Below are 24,209 nucleotides of genomic sequence, written 5' to 3' on the forward strand. Positions count from 1 at the left end.
AAATTCAAATTACATTTGAGGCAGTTGTGAACTTTGAAACTAATCTTTTTTTTCCAAAGAAAGCAAAAATTTAGCAACATAAATCCAATTAGATTTACCCCATCATAGAAATGAAGTTTGAACTTTTGATGTTTAATATCCATATCAACTGATGAGATTGGAGACTGTTTTTGGAACTTTTAAGTATGGTATTTTGATTCCAAAGAGAGAGAGAAAGGTTGCTGTGGCTGATTTTTGAGCCATCCACAGGGTTCATCTTCACATCTCTCTAACCATGAGGGAAAAAAATTATCCTGGGGAAGAAGGCGGGGCTTAGCAGTGAGAAGACGGATTTTCAGGCTATTCTTGAAATTCCTCTATTCCGAAGGAATTGGACGGTTCATTTTTTAATCTAAGCTGTCCCGGAGAGACAGTGAAAGGTTGGAGGAGATCCAGTGAGCCCAGAGACGTTCACAAGGTCCCTGGGGGCTTGGAATTTAACCTCCTTTGCCAGTGACTTCTGGATTAGCCGTAAGCTAACCGAAACTGCAGGTTGCCCCTAAGAATGGCGTGAGTGTTTCCAGCTGGTAAGATGATTTTATTACTCAGAAAAAAAATTCTCCTAATTGTTTTTATTTATATAAACAATTTTTATTGCCATCCATCTCACAACGACTCTAATGACCATGGAGGATTAAACTTAAAAAAATCCAAGACAAATAAACATCCAAAACAATAATGCTCATCTAAAGTCTCAAAACCATTCTATTTCCAATTAATGAAGAAAAGAACCAGATAAACCAACCCACAGGGCCCAAATGTCTGAGAGATCCTTCAGGTCTCTAATGCCTTAGGAAAGGCCAAGAGGTTCAGCGCCATCTGGATCTCCAGAGGAAGAGTATTCCACAAGGCAGGAATACTGTGGCAGAGGAGGTCATGACTCAAGTCCCAAAAGATAACATTACCTAACACGGAGGTAGTCAACCTGGTCCCTACCGCCCACTAGTGGGCGTTCCAGCTTTCATGGTGGGTGGTAGGGGTTTTGTCCTATACTGAAGCACTTTCCCTTTTTTAAATTTAATTGACTTTTTAAAAAAATTCATAGCATTATTTAAAAATTTTTATTAGGTTTTCATAAAATCACCATTACTGTGGAACCAGTGGGTGGTTACAAAAGTGGATGGTAGGTATAAAAAGGTTGACTAACCTGACCTAACAGAAGGGAAATGGAGCATGCCAACCTACAGGTGGTTTTTAAAAATGTTATTTTCTTTTTCTCATGCTGAATTTATTTTAGATTCATATTTACCTTGTCCATAAGGTAAAGTAGTGTTTTTCTCTTCTCCCAACAATGGCATTGTAGTACTGGAGGCTAAAGAGCTAACTCTTCCCCTCTGGTTAGTTAACTGACAAGGAGTTAGGGGCATAAGGGATTCTAGTGTTTCACCACATGGCCCGCCCAATCCAATCAGGCTGTTTTCAGGCAACTTTTAAACACAGGCTTGACACTCTTGTGGAAGAGTACAAGATCCATGTTTCACTCTCCATTTCTCCTGCCAGCCTGAAAAATTGGGGATAGGTAAGTGGCTATTCCACCCACCATCCTTGCCTGTTTAAATAGTCTTGCACTTTTCCAGAGGCATACTAAACCTGTGTTCAATATAAAAAATCTATATATATAATAGGCAAGTACCACTCACTCATCACGAAATCTCCAGAACTGTAAAGCCTACAAACTTAAAATTTGGCACGTATGCTCTTGGCTTCTAGGTGCTCACTAAAAAAAGATTTTTTGAAATGACCATCAGATCATTAGTATTTCTTATACAGTAATTAATACACTCTGATGCTAAGAAGTTCTACTCCCCCTCCCCACCTGAAAAGTACTCTGTTCCAACTGCCAGTTGCCTCATATTCCATTACCTCAGTTCAAACTGGCAGACTTTCCCCTACTTCACTCAGAAATGGTCCAGGGCTCCCTACATTACTAAGCATCGGTACTTCACCAAAATGTCTATGCCCTCCACCTCTGGAACCACTTCCAGAATCAAGGTGGTGGGAGTAATATTCGCTTATGTGTTTCAATGATCGACCACCACTGGATTGTGAACTGAATTTCTCCTGCATAGCCTGATCCCATAGTTTCATCGCGAAGTATCTTTATAAAATTACTTTATAAACCACTGAGGATGGGGAACAGGCCTATCCCCTGCCAATTGTTGTGTTTAGAGCTATCATATCTCTTGCTTTACTAGACTGTGCTCACCCACAAATCTACAGGACCTGAACTATAGAGTAGCCTAAGGCTTTCAATGCATCCCACAGATGATTTGTTCAATAAATGTTGCCCTATAAAGCAGAATAATGGCAGCTCAGGACCATATTTTGACAAATGATCCACTTATCTATTAAATAATTCCTTGCCAGCAGGTGACACTAGAGGAATTCAACAGTTTCCTTAAATTGTCCAGTATCACATCTGCAAAGACAACATCCGTTACTGGCCTCGTTACTGGCTCTGCAAAGAGGGTAACACAAACTAGCACATTTTTGTACTATTTCTTAGACTGGAGGAAAGTACAATAGATAGAATATAAGGAAACCTACAGATATGTCAATCAAATCTTTTCATATACAATCTGTTACTGAGTTGAATGAGGAGCTCTCCCACTGGTTGCTACAAAGGAATGAAAAAATGACTGGGTTTCCTATTTTCTGAGAGTATAAATTCCAATTGTTTAAAAAAAATCAAGACTCTTTTCCTCCTATGCAAGATACTTAGATCTCTTGGCTGATGGAAAACAATAAAAACCAATAGCTATTCTTATAATTGTGTATACTCAGCTTAATTTTTAAATGCTCTGTCTATATTTCCTGTGTTCTTTATTTAGTACATTTCCCCTTTTGGGGGAATGGTTCCTGTTTAAAGTATTTCATTTCATAGAAGTTTGATTACAATGCATACAGTAGATAGCTGTACTATTAAATATAACAAAGGCAACCAATGTCTGAAACCCTTATTTAACTATCCTATTGGAGTTGGTAATTTCTTTTAGAGAACTACGAAGTTCCTTATATTTCAAGTTATCTCACAAAGTACATTATCTTGGCTACCTCTCATTTTCGGTATTTGTTATTTCTAAAAGAATGGCAAAATATGAATAAAGTTAGTAAATAAATAAAAGCTCATTCAAGACTAAAATATTTGCTGTGGCTTCAAATATACCATTTGTGCCCTGCTGGCTCTGAGGAAAGAAAGTGGTGTTGTTGTGATTGAAGCAGTGGCTAAAGAAAGTGTGTAGGTATTTATTTCATTTCTTAAGCGTTATACCTCAGCTTTGTTCCAAAAGATCAAGCCGCTTTCGCTTCCAGTTTTCATCTCAGCAATAAACTTGACTGGTCCAAACCTTCTCCAAGAATTTCCATGGCCCTGGATCCCTCCACCTGGTCTGGGCAGTGATTACCTTCAGCATTTTATTTCTTTCAATGAACTTGTATGAGAAACTGCTGAAGATCCATCAGGCCCAAGAATTTCAGAGCGGAGGTTCAATTTTCAGAAGGGGGTGGAAGGCTCCATTCCTTCATTATATTATACCCTTTAATTCCCATCATTTCCTCCAAACGGATTGAAGGGTAGATACTTCCATGCTTAGAAAACTGACCCCATACCCAGCAGCTACTCCTGCGGGGAGTTAGCGAGTCCACAGCTCGCAGCTGCCCGACCCTCTAATCCTGCAGACAGGTGGGCCAACGCCGGGCGAGGAGGGGGCGGTCCGGAGACGACTCCTGGACCTATAAACCGGCCTCCTCCGGTAGAAGGAGAAGGCGAGCACCCCGGGAGGAAAAGCGCCCACTGAAGCTCGTTTCCGCGGGCGGGAAACCGGACCTGTTGAACACCTCCGCCCATCGATGTCTGACCTCGAAGCTCCTCCGGTGGCTCAAGAGGTCGCTCTTCCCGCAGATCCGCCCGCTCCGGAGGAATCCCGGACACCTAACCTGGCCGGAGCGAGAAGCCAGCCGGCGCCCGCGGCAGAACGCGCCCTGCCCATCGAGAAGACCGTAGAAGGTGAGGGAGGCAGATGGGAGGCGGTGAAATGAAGAGAAGGGAAGGAGGGCTGCGTGACCCTCTTTCCTCCAGGCCATCCAGCCAGGTGATGGGATGAAGGGTGGTGTGCTGTGGGTATGGAGGGGCATTTCTCCCAGTCGACGTTCAAAAAGCAATGTAAAACACTCATATTCCGACCATTTTCCTGTGATGCTGGTGACAACACTCTTTAAAAATCACTGTCTTCCACCAGGAAAGGGTTATGCTAGGCTACAACTTCCCCAGAGCTAAATGGAGATGATAAGCATTGTAAATGAGATGGCATTAAAACGATGACAAAGTGCACTGTGGCACAGGGACACAGTTCCTGCAAATAGATACTTGTGTTAAGACATCTGACACCAGGGCATATTTCATAGCATTTGTTTGAGTATGTCGTCGGGCACCCACTTCACCCGCAGATGCCCATGATCTCCATGCAACATGTGAGCACAAACCAGTGCTTGTCAAGCCTTTGATATCTAGATCAGCCTGTTCCATTCTTGAACTCTGTGGATAACTTAAAACTAGAGCTTTTAGATTTTGCATTGGGCACACTTGAGAATTCCGGGGGGGGGGGGGCTAGACCAAAACTTCTAGAACCCATCCAGCTGGGGAAGATTGATCTAGGGAAAGCATAGATCTCATTAAATAAATGCTTACACATCATTCATTTTTAATCACAGATATTAATATCTGCTTTTAGTATGGTGCCCAAATAACTGGTTGTACAGTTGAAAATGAGAAAGAGCCTATTATATAAAGTTTTCTGTATGGAACATTCACCCAGTAGGAAACTCAGCACAGGTAGACCGTTTGGTTCTATGGAAATCCCTATGCATGGATATGTGTTCACAAGGGCCCCTGGAATGTAAGCATGCATTGCCAGTTGGAACTGAAATTAGTCCATGGCATAGTTCTCTAGTCATAAATTCATCTGAGACACTGATTACAATTAAAAGTTGTGTGCAGCAGGTAGGGATGTGTTTATATTAACCAGCAAATATTCTCAGCTTGTCCAGCTAAGCCATTCAGTGAGAACTGTGAGTTAGCACAGCATCAAGGTTGCACCTGTAGGGATGGCAAATGATTTATTAATGCTTCTATATTTATAGTGGCAGCATCTTTCAGTGCACCGCTGAACTTGGCAGTGGAGGCTGTGAATGACAGCTCTGTGACCCTAACATGGGATGGTCCTGAAAATGTGGGCCCTTCTGGTCTGGATGGATATGTAGTGGAGTACTGCAAAGATGGAAGTAGGTTTGATTTTATTCCCTTGCAAGCATGAAAAATTGCAGCATTGTCATATCAATTAGTATGAACACATTGTTTCTCCTCTTGATAGTTGGCAGCCACAGTCAAAGAGAATAGTATGGGAGAGGGATAGATTTGATGTAATCTTCACTGAAATCTTGAAAAGTGTTGCTCAGTTCCTTTTGGGAAAAAATGTAATGGTTACTTCTGCTAAGTAGTAGCACACTTGATCACCGAATTACATACTTGCTCTTTGATGCTATATAGTACATATGTTGGAACAACCACTTTATAGAAGTATAAATTTGTCTAGAATTTAACATGAGACTTTCTCTTGAAGAGTGTAAGGTGGGAAGATATTTCACAGAGGTAAATTCTCCTCTGCAAGTGTTGCACTGTTTCTGCTCAATTGCTAAGTAATACAGGTTGCACCTGGCCAAGAAATCTTGTGCAAACATCCACTCCAATGTGGCAATAAGGAAAACCAGGAAATAAAAATTTTGGTTATCTGCTACATTTTCGCTACATCTTTGGAGCATGATTACGCCCCTCTTTCAAATAGAATTTTTGTAAGAAATCCTTATATAGGAATGTTAGATAACATATAATGGAAGCTGCCAAAATGTCCCTCATAGGTATGCCATAGTTCAAACTCACGGCGTCACGTGACATATTGTCACATGACATATCGGGACTTTCCCCCCCTTCGCTAAACTGGGGGTGGGAGTGGCTTGTGACGCATCCGGCCTCTGGGCCAGGAATTTGACAGCTTTGCCATAGTTGCCCTGCAAAAACTCAGGTTATCACTAAGTGGAGCAAGGAGTGAATGTTTGTTTCTGTCTTTTAATGACCCTCAAATGTTTTCAGCTTATAGAAGAGGTCCACAAAGTACTTGCCTGTAACTGTCATAAGTTGTGATGGTCATAAAGCAAGTCACTATTGTGACTGAGTCAATTTTACAACATTTTTATGGCAGTTGTTAAGCAAACCAATTGTTTGCTATGGTTTTGCTGAAAACTGGAAGTATATACCAATTTTCTGGAAAAACATTGTAATGAAATCCGCTTTGGAAAGTCTGGCTTAGGACATTTCATTTATGAACAACTCTGTACAATAAATAAATGACATATTGATGCCATCATAGCTGAGTAGATTTTTAAAAAAGATTGTTTCACAACATGTTATAATGACAATAAATGATGAATGAAATCTGCTAAATTCATCTAGCTTAAATGAGGTAACAGCTGATTATTCCCTTTTTTGATTTTTGAAAAGCAGATGGTTTACAAGGATTGATTAGATGGGGTGTTAGAAATACAGGAGGATGAATAACTTCATATAAATACATTACATTGAATTTAGCTGTTGGCAGTGCTTGCAGAATATATTCTGTTTCAAACTGTTTGTGGAATATTTCATTTCCGCCAATTTCAGCTTGTATGAATATATTACTGTATTGCATAGCCACTTGATAAGTTTGGAGGGCTGTTATATTTTCTCCCTGATTATATTTCAAACTATTAATCTTGAATCGTTACATTTTTGTCAACATGATAAAAATGTCCACAAAAGAAGATCTAAATAATACCTAAAAGTTTTCATGGTAACAATAAGGAAATTGAAACAATAGGGAGCAAAACTGAGATTCTATGCAGTGCAGTGGTTAAAATGTTGGACAAGGAGCGAAGACACCCAGGTTCAAGTACATCCTTGGATGTGGAAGCTCACAGCCCATCATTCTCAGTTATTTGAGGTCACAGCGTTGTTGTGGAGAATAATTGCAACAAGAAGTGCTATGTGAGGAAAACTCGAATATACTTCTTTATAAATTAATTAAAGTATATATGATCAGAAGTAGAAAAGTTGTTAGACAACATGACTTTGTATTTCCATGAGATAAATTATTTCTAAGAGGCCAGTCTCTTCTATACTGTACCTAGTCGAAAATATCTTCTTCTTGGCTCAGCAGTCTTCTTCAGTTTTCTTTTTTAAGTAAACTGAGTGGACTTTCTCAGTATTTCCAAATCTCATGGTTTCCATCTTTCATTCTTCCCAAACCATGTCAAATACCTCTGAAGAGAATCAGACTTCAGAAGGCTACTTTTTTGGAAGATAATAAAGGTCTCAATGTTCCTGAGAAGAGTTTTAATATTAGTTCTTTGGTACAGAATTGCCTTGCTGCTGATCTTTTTCCACGTTTTTGTTTTAGCAACGAACTGGGTGAAAGCCAACCAGAAACCCTTTCTTTGTGTTCGTTACACAATCCACGATTTAATATCTGGAGATAAACTTCATTTTCGAGTGAAAGCTGTAAAAGGTAATGCAGTTAGTCAGCCAGCAGTTCTGGACCAGCCGCTTCTCATCAGGAAAATTCTTGGTATGTATCTGTAAGAGAGTGTGTGTGTGTGTGTGTGTGTGTGTGTGTGTGTTGTGAGCATCTGCATGTGCACATACAAGGATAGTGCTTGGGAGAAGAAATGTGCCATTTTTTTTCAAGCAAGTTGTCTTTTGACCCACTAAGATAATCATTCTTCCCATTGAGTTTAATTTTAAAAATGGCTTAGAACATAAAACAAAAACAATCCCTAACTTATTTCATGTCAATCAATTGTCCTCAAACTAACAATCCATAGTGCATTTTGGTTTTTAAGAAGCCAGAAGATCTGCCACAGATTACCAGCACAACAACATTGACTCTTTATTGCAGCCAAAGGTCAGTCATTTAAAAGAGTCTGCAAGCACTAAAAAATCCAGACAATAGAAGACTACATAATAAGAGTGGTAGACAGAGTGCTACAACTGTTGAGACAAATGAATTAACATTTTGCTGGCAACTATTCTTTGTCTGCAATGTTTCTTTGTCTGGATCTGAAAGAATGCAATTTAGGATTTCACTTAAAATATTGGCTGTTTTAAAACATCGGCATTTATATTGTCAAAGCTGAGCAGATGGACCGTTTTAACAACACGTTCTAATGTGACCAAATGTGCTATTCCTATTTTTGACAAATATTTGAAGCTTTAGGGATAGTTTTCAATTTCATGCTGCCTTACGAAAATCATAATGTGGGCGCTGCTTAATATAATCTAGTACATGTAACTCATATTTTGTCACTAATAGTATTCATGTTTTCATCCGAACCAAGATTGTAATGACTCACAATTGGATGTCATTTTCTTGCTCTCTTATGATTCCAGGTTATTTATTTGATACATCTATTAAATGTGTATAAAATGTTTTTCCCAGTTTAACATGGTAATTTGTAAAAAAAAAAAAATCCTAATGCTGATGGGAGATTTAAAAATGTAACAATAATCCCACAGTAAGAATGCAATGTAAAATTGATCAACTGCAAATGCAAATCATTCAAATATTTATTCCTGTAATTTATATGCCACTCAGTTCCAGAAAAGCTGTTTTCAAATGATATGAAAGTAAAATAGAAAGAATTAGAAGAAGTAACCAACCTCCCAAACCAGGGGTGGGTTCCTGCTTCTGTTACTGCCGGTTTGCTTAGGGGGGCGCTTCGCGTGCACGTGCTTGATGCCTGCTATGCACGCATACGCAGTAGTAAAAAACTTGCTTCTGTGCAGAAGCAAAAAACAAGATGGCGGCACCGATAGAACTGGTTCGGGGGAGTGGCCAGCCAAATTACTACCTACTTGGCCGAACCAGTCTGAACTGGTAGGAACCCACCTCTGTCCCAAACCCAAACCAACCGCCTCCATTTCTTAGCCACCGAGAACAATTCTAGCAGCAGTGTTTGTTTATTGCCGGGATTGGACCCACAAAAGGCTTTCCAGGACCGCAAGGCCTTGATGGTTTTCAAGAATATCCACATGGGGCTTGTGCTGGGGTTACTCGGATGAAGCATTATTCCAAACGAAAGGAACAGCTACAGAAGAAGTCATGTCGTTGTTCTGATGACTGCAATCCCACAAAGATGGGATTTAAAGGTTCTTTTCCCCACTAGATCTTATTGCACAGGCAGAAATCTTTTGGAGAAGACAGTCCTGCAGTGTCCAAGTCCTGAACTAGAGGATTACTGATCACAAATAAATAAAATAAAACGCTAACATAATTCAAGCAACCTGAGGAACAGACAAATCTTGGGAGGAGGCAATGTGGCTGCCAGAGTGCTCTCACTTGTGGGGAGGGAGGGATACCCTCTGTAAGGACCTTGAATGAGTCAATATTGAGTAGGTATTAAATAAGCATTTGCAAGAATTACCTACGTAAATTTAGCTGTCTACAGACCAAGTTTGCAAGCTTACAACCTGGACTTGGAATTGGGCCTAAAAAGAATGGAAAGCCAGGGAAAACATAACATATTTTTGGGAGCTTGGAGAATTAGAAGAAATCTTACAGTGTACCTTCACTTATTTTGGATTATACCTATTCAAGTTACCGCAGCATCAAGCTCACTGCCTACTATTGGGCAAAATAATGGTCTTTGCTTTGGGGCATTGTCTTTATTTAAAACTGTATATTAGCTGGAAATGTTCATCTCTTTGCAGCTCTTTGAAGCCAGATTCAGTTAACAACCATGTTACTAACTTGACAACTGCCATGATTTACTTAACAATTGTGGCAAGAAAGCTTGTAAAATGGGGCAAAACTTAGTTAACAAATGTCTCACTTAGCAACAGAAATGTTGAGTTCGATTGTGGTTGTAAGTCGAGGACTACCTGTCATTTAAGTGCTACTGCATTTGCAAACGAAGAATCTAGAGCAAATTGTTCTTGCATTCGGCTGTTTGACTAAGAAGATTGCTTTATCTATACCTCCGGGAACCAATTAATGTAGAGTGCTTGCATTCTTCTATAGCCACAATTAGGACCAACTGTGATGGTATCTTAAACCCTAAGGATTTTTTTATATAATTAATTTTAAATTATCTTTCTAATAGTATCATATTTTAGCTCAACTAGGTGCTCTGGTTTTCAATGTTGCAAATGACAATAATGCTAACCTCATTGCAGTAGCCTATAGTTATTGCTGTTTCCAAGTCCCAGCTTTATTTTACAATTGTATTACAGCGGCCAGTTGTTTCGCCAGATTTGGCAATGATTACTAGTCGGACCCAGCCCAGGGGCCTAGGACGTCGCAATGTATTTTCGTAATATGCGTGCAGATCCAAGCAGTGTGGCTTTTTGCATTTGACTGATGGTGATTTTGTCAATTTTTAACTGTTTTAAATATAATTCCAGTGCTTTTGGAATAGCACCCAGTGTGCCAATTACCACTGGAATTACCACTGCTGGTTTGTGCCATAATCGTTGAATTTCGATTTTTAAGTCCTGGTATAATCTTTAGTGAGATTCACAGCCTTTGGGGCTGGTTGGTAGCCTAACAGCTCGAGTCCTAACCAAGGACCTAGGAACTGTTAAGGTAACGTCCGAGGATATAAGTTGTTCCATGTAGGGCGGTTTTTTGTAGTCAGAATATTCAAGTCAGGTAAATTTAGAATTTTCAAATAGTGAGGTAGCCCTTTAGGTATTGCTCGAAGGGCTCCAATTACAATCGGGACAACACATGATTTCTTTTTCCACAATCACTCAACCTTAATTTGCAAGTCCCAGTATTTTGTGATTTGTTCTTGCTGTTTATCTTCAAATCGTTCATCTCCAGGAATTGCAATGTCAATGAACCATACTTTTTTTTTCAATTATTGTTATGTCAGGTGTGTTGTAGGCCAAGTGCCTGTCAGTCTGGATTCTGAAGTCCCACAAGATTTTGCCTTTTCATTCTCTAAAACCTTCTCAACCTGATGGTCCCAGTGGTTTTTGCTATACTCAAATCCAAACTTTTGGCACAATTTCCAGTGAATAATCTTAGCAACATGGTGATGGCATTGTAGGTAGTCAGTTTGTGAAATTTTGCTGCACCCGCTGATCAAGTGGTCGACTGTCTCATCTTTCTCATTACAGAGGCAACCTTTGCTGTTGGTGGTAACATGTTGAATTTTTGCCTGCATGCAGTTTGTGGCTAAGGCTTGTTCTTGAGCTACCAAAATAAAGCCTTCTGTTTCTTTTTTTCAGTACTCCTGATCTTAACCAATTCCAAGTTAGGTTTTGGTCAGCTTTGCTTTCAATACTTTTCAAGTATTGGCCATGCATAGCTTTGCTTTTCCAATTTTCAGCTCAATTTATTATTATTATTATGTGGTTAATCTTTGGTGAGGTTCACAGCCTTTGGGGCTGGTTGGTAGCTCAACTGCTCGAGTCCTAACCAAGGACCTAGGAACTGTTAAGGTAACGTTGGAGGATATAAGCTGTTCCAAGTAAGGTGGTTTTTTGTAAAATCAGAATGTTCAAGTCTGATAAATTTAAAATTTCCAAATAGCGAGGTAGCCCTTTAGGTATTGCTCCATAGGTTCCAATTACAATCAGGACAACACACGGTTTCTTTTTCCTCAGTCGCTCAACTTCATTTTGCAAGTCCCAGTATTTTGTGATTTTTTCTTACTGTTTATCTTCAATTTGTGCATCTCCAGGTATTGCAATGTCAATGAACCATACTTTTTTCTTTTCAACTATTGTTATGTCAGGTCTGTTGTCTTAAAAAGGCCTCCTTTTTTTACTTCCTTAATCATTGGTTCTTCACTTTTCTGGATGTAATCATTCAAACTGTGTTTTTCTTCTTCCACAGTTATTGCTGTTTCCAAGTCCCAGCTTTATTTTACAATTGTATTACAGCGGCCAGTTGTTTCGCCAGATTTGGCAATGATTACTAGTCGGACCCAGCCCAGGGGCCTAGGACGTCGCAATGTATTTTCGTAATATGCGTGCAGATCCAAGCAGTGTGGCTTTTTGCATTTGACTGATGGTGATTTTGTCAATTTTTAACTGTTTTAAATATAATTCCAGTGCTTTTGGAATAGCACCCAGTGTGCCAATTACCACTGGAATTACCACTGCTGGTTTGTGCCATAATCGTTGAATTTCGATTTTTAAGTCCTGGTATAATCTTTAGTGAGATTCACAGCCTTTGGGGCTGGTTGGTAGCCTAACAGCTCGAGTCCTAACCAAGGACCTAGGAACTGTTAAGGTAACGTCCGAGGATATAAGTTGTTCCATGTAGGGCGGTTTTTTGTAGTCAGAATATTCAAGTCAGGTAAATTTAGAATTTTCAAATAGTGAGGTAGCCCTTTAGGTATTGCTCGAAGGGCTCCAATTACAATCGGGACAACACATGATTTCTTTTTCCACAATCACTCAACCTTAATTTGCAAGTCCCAGTATTTTGTGATTTGTTCTTGCTGTTTATCTTCAAATCGTTCATCTCCAGGAATTGCAATGTCAATGAACCATACTTTTTTTTTCAATTATTGTTATGTCAGGTGTGTTGTAGGCCAAGTGCCTGTCAGTCTGGATTCTGAAGTCCCACAAGATTTTGCCTTTTCATTCTCTAAAACCTTCTCAACCTGATGGTCCCAGTGGTTTTTGCTATACTCAAATCCAAACTTTTGGCACAATTTCCAGTGAATAATCTTAGCAACATGGTGATGGCATTGTAGGTAGTCAGTTTGTGAAATTTTGCTGCACCCGCTGATCAAGTGGTCGACTGTCTCATCTTTCTCATTACAGAGGCAACCTTTGCTGTTGGTGGTAACATGTTGAATTTTTGCCTGCATGCAGTTTGTGGCTAAGGCTTGTTCTTGAGCTACCAAAATAAAGCCTTCTGTTTCTTTTTTTCAGTACTCCTGATCTTAACCAATTCCAAGTTAGGTTTTGGTCAGCTTTGCTTTCAATACTTTTCAAGTATTGGCCATGCATAGCTTTGCTTTTCCAATTTTCAGCTCAATTTATTATTATTATTATGTGGTTAATCTTTGGTGAGGTTCACAGCCTTTGGGGCTGGTTGGTAGCTCAACTGCTCGAGTCCTAACCAAGGACCTAGGAACTGTTAAGGTAACGTTGGAGGATATAAGCTGTTCCAAGTAAGGTGGTTTTTTGTAAAATCAGAATGTTCAAGTCTGATAAATTTAAAATTTCCAAATAGCGAGGTAGCCCTTTAGGTATTGCTCCATAGGTTCCAATTACAATCAGGACAACACACGGTTTCTTTTTCCTCAGTCGCTCAACTTCATTTTGCAAGTCCCAGTATTTTGTGATTTTTTCTTACTGTTTATCTTCAATTTGTGCATCTCCAGGTATTGCAATGTCAATGAACCATACTTTTTTCTTTTCAACTATTGTTATGTCAGGTCTGTTGTCTTAAAAAGGCCTCCTTTTTTTACTTCCTTAATCATTGGTTCTTCACTTTTCTGGATGTAATCATTCAAACTGTGTTTTTCTTCTTCCACAGTTATTGCTGTTTCCAAGTCCCAGCTTTATTTTACAATTGTATTACAGCGGCCAGTTGTTTCGCCAGATTTGGCAATGATTACTAGTCGGACCCAGCCCAGGGGCCTAGGACGTCGCAATGTATTTTCGTAATATGCGTGCAGATCCAAGCAGTGTGGCTTTTTGCATTTGACTGATGGTGATTTTGTCAATTTTTAACTGTTTTAAATATAATTCCAGTGCTTTTGGAATAGCACCCAGTGTGCCAATTACCACTGGAATTACCACTGCTGGTTTGTGCCATAATCGTTGAATTTCGATTTTTAAGTCCTGGTATAATCTTTAGTGAGATTCACAGCCTTTGGGGCTGGTTGGTAGCCTAACAGCTCGAGTCCTAACCAAGGACCTAGGAACTGTTAAGGTAACGTCCGAGGATATAAGTTGTTCCATGTAGGGCGGTTTTTTGTAGTCAGAATATTCAAGTCAGGTAAATTTAGAATTTTCAAATAGTGAGGTAGCCCTTTAGGTATTGCTCGAAGGGCTCCAATTACAATCGGGACAACACATGATTTCTTTTTCCACAATCACTCAACCTTAATTTGCAAGTCCCAGTATTTTGTGATTTGTTCTTGCTGTTTATCTTCAAATCGTTCATCTCCAGGAATTGCAATGTCAATGAACCATACTTTTTTTTTCAATTATTGTTATGTCAGGTGTGTTGTAGGCCAAGTGCCTGTCGGTCTGGATTCTGAAGTCCCACAAGATTTTGCCTTTTCATTCTCTAAAACCTTCTCAACCTGATGGTCCCAGTGGTTTTTGCTATACTCAAATCCAAACTTTTGGCACAATTTCCAGTGAATAATCTTAGCAACATGGTGATGGCATTGTAGGTAGTCAGTTTGTGAAATTTTGCTGCACCCGCTGATCAAGTGGTCGACTGTCTCATCTTTCTCATTACAGAGGCAACCTTTGCTGTTGGTGGTAACATGTTGAATTTTTGCCTGCATGCAGTTTGTGGCTAAGGCTTGTTCTTGAGCTACCAAAATAAAGCCTTCTGTTTCTTTTTTTCAGTACTCCTGATCTTAACCAATTCCAAGTTAGGTTTTGGTCAGCTTTGCTTTCAATACTTTTCAAGTATTGGCCATGCATAGCTTTGCTTTTCCAATTTTCAGCTCAATTTATTATTATTATTATGTGGTTAATCTTTGGTGAGGTTCACAGCCTTTGGGGCTGGTTGGTAGCTCAACTGCTCGAGTCCTAACCAAGGACCTAGGAACTGTTAAGGTAACGTTGGAGGATATAAGCTGTTCCAAGTAAGGTGGTTTTTTGTAAAATCAGAATGTTCAAGTCTGATAAATTTAAAATTTCCAAATAGCGAGGTAGCCCTTTAGGTATTGCTCCATAGGTTCCAATTACAATCAGGACAACACACGGTTTCTTTTTCCTCAGTCGCTCAACTTCATTTTGCAAGTCCCAGTATTTTGTGATTTTTTCTTACTGTTTATCTTCAATTTGTGCATCTCCAGGTATTGCAATGTCAATGAACCATACTTTTTTCTTTTCAACTATTGTTATGTCAGGTCTGTTGTCTTAAAAAGGCCTCCTTTTTTTACTTCCTTAATCATTGGTTCTTCACTTTTCTGGATGTAATCATTCAAACTGTGTTTTTCTTCTTCCACAGTCTGTTTTACTTGTAGGAGTCCTCGACTACCCTCTGCTCTTGGTAGATAAATCATGTCAAAATAAATCTAGCTGATTCAATAATTCAAACTGACTCAGAAATTTTAGCTGGATCAATACTTCTCTATTTTTATTTTTTGTTTGAAAATATGGAAGGTCATAGAGGTTTCATAACCTGCAATTGATGGTATCTATTTTAAATGAGAAACAGTGCAGTAACTATTGATCATAAGGGGAAAAATTCAGAATCAAAACAGGCAGTATCTTTATTGGACCAACTAAAGTTGTACAAAAGTGTTGTTCACACAACAGACTCTTACAAAATTAGTAACATATTCGTATAATTTTGCTTTTTCCAGAGCAGCCCAAGATCCGACTTCCACGCTACTTAAGAGAATTGTACCTGAGGACTGTGGGGGATACAATAAACCTCTTGATCCCATTCTGGGTATGTGAATTAGAATTCTTTTGGTATTATCTCTGCTCTTTTGGCCTTGTCTGAGGAAGAGATTTTGAATTCTGTCATTTATTCTGGAGCACAAGGCAGCACATATGATGTTTCCTGCTGTTTTCCATAGAACACTATTTGGAAGAGAGAGGGGGGGAGGGAGAGGGAGAGGGAGAGAGAGAGAGAGAGAAGGAGGCCCAAGGTCACCCAATGAGCTTCTCACTGTGGATGGTTTTAGAACCTGGGTCTTCCTGATCCCAATCAAGCATTTTAACAATTATATCTCATAAGCATCACTTAAGATGCAAATGTGAACAGATTGCAGCACACCTACACTGAAGTGAGTTGTAGTAAATGGGGTTTCACTGGGCAAAACAGAAGGAATTGACTTGATTTAAGTTTTGAAAGAAGTCTAACTCAGTGGTGAAATTCATTTGTTTTTACTACTGGTTCCTGTAGCCATGGCTTGTTGGTGGGGTCCTGTGACTGAGTGGCTGTGGCCAACTTGATGTCACTCATGGTGACGCCCATTCAGACACATCCCTACCCGGTAGGAAAAAATGTGTGTATAAGTCTATTCACAGCAGAGCTGCTGCTCCCTGGTCCCCTCCTTCCCAGGGACTATCTGAAAGGGATAGGTTGCAGCAACTCTGCTGTGAACAGAGGGAGAAACATTTGGATTGTCTCTGCTGCATTTAACATTGAATTCTGTTGCAGAGACAATCCGAATGTTTCTTACTCTGTTCATAGCAGAGCTGCTACTCTCTTTATGGTCCCCCCATCCCCCTTCCTCCCTGGGTCTCCCTGAATGGAGGAAGAAATGTTTGGATTGGGTGGGTGGATCGAACGGCCGGAAGAGGTGAGCCAGAAGAGGTGAGTGGCAACAGGGCGACCAGGCGGACGTGGGTGTGGCCAGGGCCACCAGGGATTTTTGCCACCAGAGAACTGATGCCAATAGTCCCTGCTGGTTCGGCTGAACCAGGAGGATTTCATCCCTGGTCTAACTGCCCTTGAAGAAATGGAAATACTATAATTCAGAAAAGCAAGGTAGATCTACAGGCAGAATGCTACACAAGCCATGAAATCCTAAGGTTTGACCCAAATTATTCTTTTTGCAGTCTGAATAGTTGACAAGTTTGGAGTTCATAAGAGCATTTGATTTATATTTTGCCAATCTTGTGAAAGCTTTCATTTCTTAGCAGTTGATCGCTGAATACTGAAATGTATTCTCTTTCACCTAAGTCAACCTCTTTTGTTAAAAGGAGGTTGCTATCTACATTCAGAAAGAACAACCAATATTCTTCAGTCCAGTAATGGAATAAAAGGTGTCTAAAATAGCTCTCTGCCAAAAATAGAAAGCCATGTGGATTAGCACAGAGAGGCTTCAAAGAGGGTGGAGAACTCCATGCATTTCCTTGGTTCTTCGATATTTGCAGACTGGTTCTACCATGGACCTCGAACCTTCCCTTCAAAGAGCAGCTGGAGCTCCAACTTTACTGGGGTCACATTTGTATTACTATTAACTTATCTTAATGTTGTTATCTATGTTGTTCATACTTTAGAGTGCAAGAATTTTAGGTAAATGTTTTTTCACCGTTATTTATTTTATCTAGATATATACTTCAGAGCACGATACAGAAAGAAAAAGAGATTACCAAATTTTATTACAATCTGTCATCATTATTATCAATGCATAGCACGCATAAAGTACAGATAAAGAGTGTACCACTTATTTGCAGATAATAAGCAAGTCTGCAGAAGTTTCTTGGTAGGCTGTATAAATTAATACATTAGATATAGCTATAACATTTCTGTAGTATCAGGTTGCTTTATACAACTCACCCAAGAAATCAGGAAAGAGCAATAAAAATACGTATGCCAATGCAAAATGCATAATCACAGAAAACAAAACAAAGCATTTTGGTGGTTCTATAATCACAATAACAAATATATTCATTACAGTGGGTGTTGTTAAATCTTTTATCAAACAAAGTAAATGTAAGATTTTAAATCACCAGAAATGTTTGGAAAGGTGATGTTGTTTTTTTCTATAAAATTGATGTTACATCATTTCTGTATTCTCTATGCTGAATTTTGCAACAGAGGCAGCTGTTTACTTATCTAGCCTCCTATGAACACATCCTTCCCCCATCCCCTGATTTAAACAAAAACAATGGTTTTCAAGTGATAATATATCAACAGCTACTTAACATCATAAAAATGAAAATATTCTTGCTTAAAAAATTCAAAACTTAGATAAAATAAATGCCTTCCTGTAAATGATCCACCTCTGAATGAGCTTATGGAAAATGTGATTCAATATTATAGTTAAATCACAGACGGAGAGTGAAAGCCAATTAATTATGGTTTTTGGGTAGAATTTGAATGTATTTTTCCCCATGAGATTTTTAGTCTCCTAAAGTAGGTTGGCTTCATCTTTGAAACCTGGCCTTAGATATCCTGCTCATTAGTATTTTAATAAGCACTGGCCTACCGTTAACCCTCATGAAAAGCCCCAAATTGAATGATGCTGTAGTAGATTAAACTTTGTTTGTAAACCTTAGTTAAATAGAATAATATGTAATATGATCCATTCATTTTCACGTCCATTTCTTAGGGAAAGCCAAAGCCACAAGTGACCTGGACCAAAGAAAGCCAACCTTTGGACCCCAAACAAGTTGTTGTACGCAACACTGAGAAGGATTCTGTATTCTTCATTCGTGCAGCACAACGCAAAGATTCTGGAAAATACCAAATACATGTTAAGATCTTAGATGAATTTGAAGATGTGGCTACCTTTGATCTCCTGGTGATTGGTAAGGACAATAAACTATATGAGTTGATAAATTTTCTAATATTAAAATGGCATAGATGTTTCTTCATTGAAGCAAGCTTCTCTAAAATGGGACTCCCTATAGTACAATTTTTCATGGTACCAGCTGGTTCTAGTATAATTGGACATTGGAGGATTGATTGTGATATAGTCCTTCTGTTATATTGTTTCTTCTATTTATATAATTATTAAAATGAAAGTTTTAGATATGAAAGAGTGAGAGCTGTTTTTGCTCGTATTAAAACTATACCTCCAAAAATGAAAGGTGTGGGGGCTATCCCTTCCATTGAAGATGGGGCTAATGAGGTATCTTAGTTTGAAAGATTCTTATAGTCCTTGTTTAATGACCACTCATTCAGAACCATTTGTAGTTACAACAACTGAATGAGGTGTACTTATGATCAATCCTCAAAGTTCCACTCTTCTCAGTACCCCTGCAGTCTCATAATGGTAATCTGGGCGCTTGGCAACTGGCTCACATATATGATGGTTGTAGTGCTCAGCATCGTATAATCATCATTTCCAGCCTTCCTTGCTGGCGTCCCACAAGCAAATTCAATGGGAAAGCTGGCAGGGAAGATTGCAAGTCATGCAGGTAAGTTGCTTACACTCTCTCCCATCCAGCAGTAGCCACCCCCAACTTAGTGGTGCCTACATCGCACTGCATGGACCAACTGTACCTCTTCCTCCACCTGGCAGCAGCCACTTACCTGCCTGGTGGCCTGCTTGCAAATCAACCAACAAGGACCAGGAATCCTTGTTTAACAACAGCAACCAGGAGCCTCAGAATTGCCACTGTTAAGCAATGTGGTTACGGGACGTTGCGCTTTACAATTGCTTCACTTAGCAATGGAAATTGGCATCCCAATTACCATTGTTACCTGAGGATAATCTGTACAGTATTTTGTTTTCTGTTGGAAAGTGAAGTGAAAGCGAATCCCAAAGCAGGCAGGAAGTTCCATGTTTAATCTTCATCATCTCCAAAAAGGATTGGAAAATCCTTTGACTGTAACTCTAGAAAGCTGTTTCCAGTCAACATTAACAGTATTGAGCTAGAGAAATCAATGGTGTGACAATGTTTTGTCTTGGCATTTATTCTGGCGTCTCTTTTGCATTAGCCTGTGATTCAGGAAAAGTATGATTGTACTTTATGTGTGTGTGTGTCTCTCTCTCTTATTTTTAGAGAAACCAGGCCCTCCTGAGAATCTGAAGGTGGTAGACACCTGGGGCTTTAATGTCGCGTTAGAGTGGAACCCACCCCAAGATAAAGGCAATGCTGATCTCAAGGGCTACACAGTCCAAAAAGCAGATATGAAGACTCAAGTAAGAGCTATTCAGTGCACAAAATACAGCCTTTTTAAAAGAAAGGGGTCAGGAATGGGAGAAAGTGGAACTAAAGATAATGGTGGTTCTATAGCCATTCTCAATACACATGCTTCAATGGATTTAGCCAACCTATTATAATACCATTTATGATAAGTTTTTACCTTACACAAAACTTAGAATATTATTGATCAACTGCTATAAGCCAGCAAATGTATAAATATCAGCAAAAGTGATATTCTTCCATTTAGGCTATGTCTGTCTAGGCCCTGATTTGGCTTAGACTGGGACTAAGGCAAAGAACCATTCTAGAGTATTAGAAAGGCTTTGCTAATACCTTCCTTTCATTACATAATTTTATTCAAACATTATACAGATAGTCCTTAACATGCAACTGCAATTGAGACAAAAACTTCCATTGCTAAGCAAAGTGGTTGTTAAATGAGACTTGCCCAAATTTACAACCTTTTTTTGCCACAATTGTTAAGTGAATCACTGCAGTTGTTGAGAATCATGAGGTCATTAAGTAAATCCAACCTTTTTGGGAATTTTCTTACAGGTTTTGATTTTGATACCATCAATTGATAAGATCAATTTATGGCGTAAAAGGAACTCCTACATAGAATTTGCCCCCAGCTGGATTAGGGGGTGTATGGAAATTAGGTTAGGAAATGAATAAGAGTAATGTTATGTTATGGAAAATCCCTGAATAGTTGTTTTAAAATTTTAAAGTACAATTAATTGGATCAGTACCTTGCTATGGAAAATGAAGGTAAATCATGGTTAAAAAAATAGTTTTTTAAAAAAACAGCTAATCAACTATAGTAAATAACTTTATAAATCAATGTCTATTTAGTCCAGTAGATATATTTCCCTTGGGAATCTTTCCTTCTTCAGTTCTCCAGAAATAATAATACGGCAATATAATTTGCCTTTTTAACAAAAGTTGTTGCTGGCTGTTCATTCAAAATCCCTGAGAGAGACTTGGTTCCTCAGTTATTTCTTTAAACCTGGATTTGTGGCATGTTTGGTAGAAATATATTTTGCAATATTTCTATTCATGTACAGTATATGTCTTGAGATGTAAATCACACACAAACACAAACACACACACAGACACGATGGGGATGTGGTGGCTCAGTGGCTAAGACGGTGAGCTTGTAAATCAGAAGGTCAGCAGTTCAGCGGTTCAAATCCCTAGTGCCGCACAACGGAGTGAGTTCCCGTTACTTGTCCCAGCTTCTGCCAACCTAGCAGTTCGGAAGCATGTAAAAATGCAAGTAGAAAAACATGAACCACCTTTGGTGGGAAGGTAACAGCACTCTGTGCACCTTCAGCATTTAGTCATGCCGGCCACATGATCATAGAGACGTCTTCAGAGAGTGCTGGCTCTTCGCCTTAGAAACGGAGATGAGCACCACCCCCTAGAGCCAGAAATGATTAGCAGATATGTGCGAGGGGAACATATATATAAATCTATGACAGCCTGAGTTTGGGGCTTAAAGCATGGTCGGAACTGCTGTCTTTCCATAAATCTTGGTGGGGGTGTGTGGAGTGCTGGCTTTGTTTCAGTAAGTGGAATGATTGGTCGTGTGGTTGTATCATGATTGGTAGATTGATGCTGATTGGTGCTGGCTGTGTGTCCATTGTTGTTTCGTGTTGTAATGGCCTGGGTGTTGTGTGGGGCTCGTTTGTTGACTAGGGCTGGTTTCCAGATGTCTGGTAGGTGGGAGGTATTGTCATGTTTATCCATGTTGTGGGGGTGTTTCGACATCTGGAAACCAGCCCTAGTCAACAAACGAGCCCCACCCACCACCCAGGCCATTACAACACGAAACAACAACGGACACACAGCCAGCACCAATCAGCACCAATCTACCAATCATGATACAACCACATAACCAATCATTCCACTTACTGAAACAAAGCCAGCACTCCACACACAGCCCACCAAGATTTATAGAAAGACGGCAGCTCCGACCACGCTTTAAGCCCAAAACCCAGTCTGAAGATGGCGAGTGAGACCTTGCCAAAACATTGCCAAGACAATCTCAATCTTACATGGGAAAAGACCCAAATACAACAAGACCAGCATACCTACACCTGTGAAAATCTATGATAGGAGATATATATACTTTTAAATAATAACATGTAAGAGCTATTTTTTTCCACCTCTATATGTAATTTGGAGGTCAAGGCTAAATCATTTTGCTTGCCTTTTTTAGGCCATGCAAAAAACATAACTATTTTGTGCAAAATGTTGAATTCCCTGAATTCTGCCTTGTTCCTCAGCAATGGTTCACAGTTTTGGAACATTACAACCATACAAGCTGCACCGTATCTGATCTCATCATTGGCAACAGTTACTCTTTCCGAGTTTTCTCAGAAAATCCTTGTGGTCTAAGTGAAATGCCTGCTGTCACAAAGAATGTAACACACATAACAAAATCAGGTAAGGCTAATGAAGCATGATAGAAAAGTGGGAAGATCCTGCTGTTTCTTCATCACAGGCGTGGACAACATGAGACCTCAGATGTATAAGTGGCTCTCCAAACTATTCAAGATCCCAGATCTTCCCAAGCCAAGTCACTATATTTGGGGAACTGGCAGTACTTTCTTAACTGTTTTGCAATGAGAATCAAAAATATAGTAAATCAGTCCATTGGGAGAGGGCAGGCCATGGTTGGGTTAGGATGATAGAAATGCTATTTTATTGTAGTAGTATGTAATGTGTGCCAATAAGGGTGGCAAAGTATGCTTACGTCACTATCTTTATTGCATCTGCCCAGGACTGCCCAGCAGCCCTGCTTAGTAGACCAGGACCCTTTTGGCTAAGGAGGAATCAGGGTCCTTGCTGTGAACAATAGTCATAGGATCTGCCGCACAAAGTCATTTGACTTTGCTCAAACTTGGAATATGGCTAGGCAGATTCTTTGGAAATGAGATAAGAGCCCTGTTATACAGGATGAGTTCTAGCTGGTTGGTCCATGAGAAAAATAGTTCAGCCACTTGTATTGTTGGCCCTCATACGTCCTGTTGGTTAAGGCTTCTTGGGAGATGGCATGCAGTTGGGTCCAAACTGGTTAATGCTTGTTTTGTATGAAGAAGTAATGTTTCCTTTTTTCAATAGGCTATCTTTGGACTCAACCATTTTGGACAATTTTCATCCAGTCTCTAGCCTTCCCTAGAGGGAAGGTTGTCAAGAGAGTGGTGGTGTTCAGTTATAGAGGACCCTGCATGAAGCTGATTACCTTCATGCTTTTCAGTCTGGGTTCAAGCCAGGTATTGTCCCAATATATTAGTCACACTTGCAGATGACCTTAGAGGGTTTGTCATCCTGGACCTCCTGGATCTCTCAGAAACTTTCAGCAGTATTGGTATAGTTTGAGCTCAGTTTGAGGGGTAGGAATGGGAGCATTGTTTTATGGTGGATCCTCTTTTGTTTGAGGCCACTTTCAGTCACAGTTGGGGGAGAAGAGATTGTGATGCAGCATTCTCAGGGCTCAGGTTTCTCTCCTTTCCTCTGATGAAAGAAATGTCCTTCTGGGTTCGGCTCCAAGTGGGGAAAAAGACACTGGAGACATGGAGGCTGCTTGGAAAGATGGTTTAATGGTGGACAGGACCACATGGCTTGAGTCCTGAACAGAAAAAGTGATCATATGCTTCAATGTTGGTGGAGAAAAAAAGAAGGAAGGGCTGAGATGCTGAGTCCCTGGTTTTATGCCCTCTCTGGCCTTTGATCTTGAACTTGTATTCTGATTGGTTGTCAAACTTCCATGGGGCCATGCAGGGGCAACTCTCTAGGCTGTGTTTTGAATCCAGGTTTGGTTGAGTTCTCAGATGCATGTAGTGAGTTGGGTAAAGGGCCAATATTATCATGCCTTAATCCCATCCCCCCTGGAGCTGAAGGGGAGAACTCTTTATTATGTAAAGGGACTGGCTTGGGCATCTTAATGGCCCATTGACAAAGGGGGATGGGCAGGAAGCTGCAGGGAGCTATTCTCTCTTTAAAACATGTTTCTCCCTCTTCACATCCAGAGGAACATTCTGCCTTTTCAATATTTCCTAGGATATTTCATTTTTCTGGGAGAGGGTTGAGTGATAACTTCCTACACCTCTTTAACATTTACATAAAAATTCTGAGTGAAGTCAATTGCCAGCATGGGGCATGGTATTGTCAGTACAATCAATACCAAATGCCTGGAGCTAGGACGGTCTGGATGGGGAGGAAGAAGTTTCAACTCAGTCCTTGTAAGATGAGGCTTTGAGTCTCTCCCCCCCCCCCCCACACACACCCAGGGGGCAGAATCTTTGATTCT

General features: G+C 39.8%; 1 protein-coding gene across 5 annotated transcripts in view; it reads left to right on the forward strand.

The window, feature by feature from the left end:
* The first annotated feature begins 3,734 nt into the window (after nucleotides 1–3,734).
* MYBPH (myosin binding protein H) overlaps nucleotides 3,735–24,209 on the forward strand; it is a 39,668-nt gene continuing 19,193 nt past the window's right edge. For all 5 annotated transcript variants that reach the window (XM_087720240.1, XM_087720241.1, XM_014066041.2 and 2 more), the window contains exons 1-7: nucleotides 3,735–4,045; nucleotides 5,179–5,319; nucleotides 7,527–7,694; nucleotides 15,646–15,734; nucleotides 18,352–18,550; nucleotides 19,751–19,890; nucleotides 22,183–22,342. In XM_087720240.1, the coding sequence (XP_087576366.1) occupies nucleotides 3,889–4,045; nucleotides 5,179–5,319; nucleotides 7,527–7,694; nucleotides 15,646–15,734; nucleotides 18,352–18,550; nucleotides 19,751–19,890; nucleotides 22,183–22,342 (1,054 nt within the window). In that variant the 5' untranslated portion in view covers nucleotides 3,735–3,888. The remainder of the gene's footprint in view (nucleotides 4,046–5,178; nucleotides 5,320–7,526; nucleotides 7,695–15,645; nucleotides 15,735–18,351; nucleotides 18,551–19,750; nucleotides 19,891–22,182; nucleotides 22,343–24,209) is intronic.

This window comes from Thamnophis sirtalis, unplaced genomic scaffold (assembly GCF_051295495.1).
Source record: "Thamnophis sirtalis isolate CommonGarterSnake01/CBP01778 unplaced genomic scaffold, rThaSir2_p1.2 scaffold_7, whole genome shotgun sequence".
Lineage (NCBI taxonomy): Eukaryota > Metazoa > Chordata > Lepidosauria > Squamata > Natricidae > Thamnophis > Thamnophis sirtalis.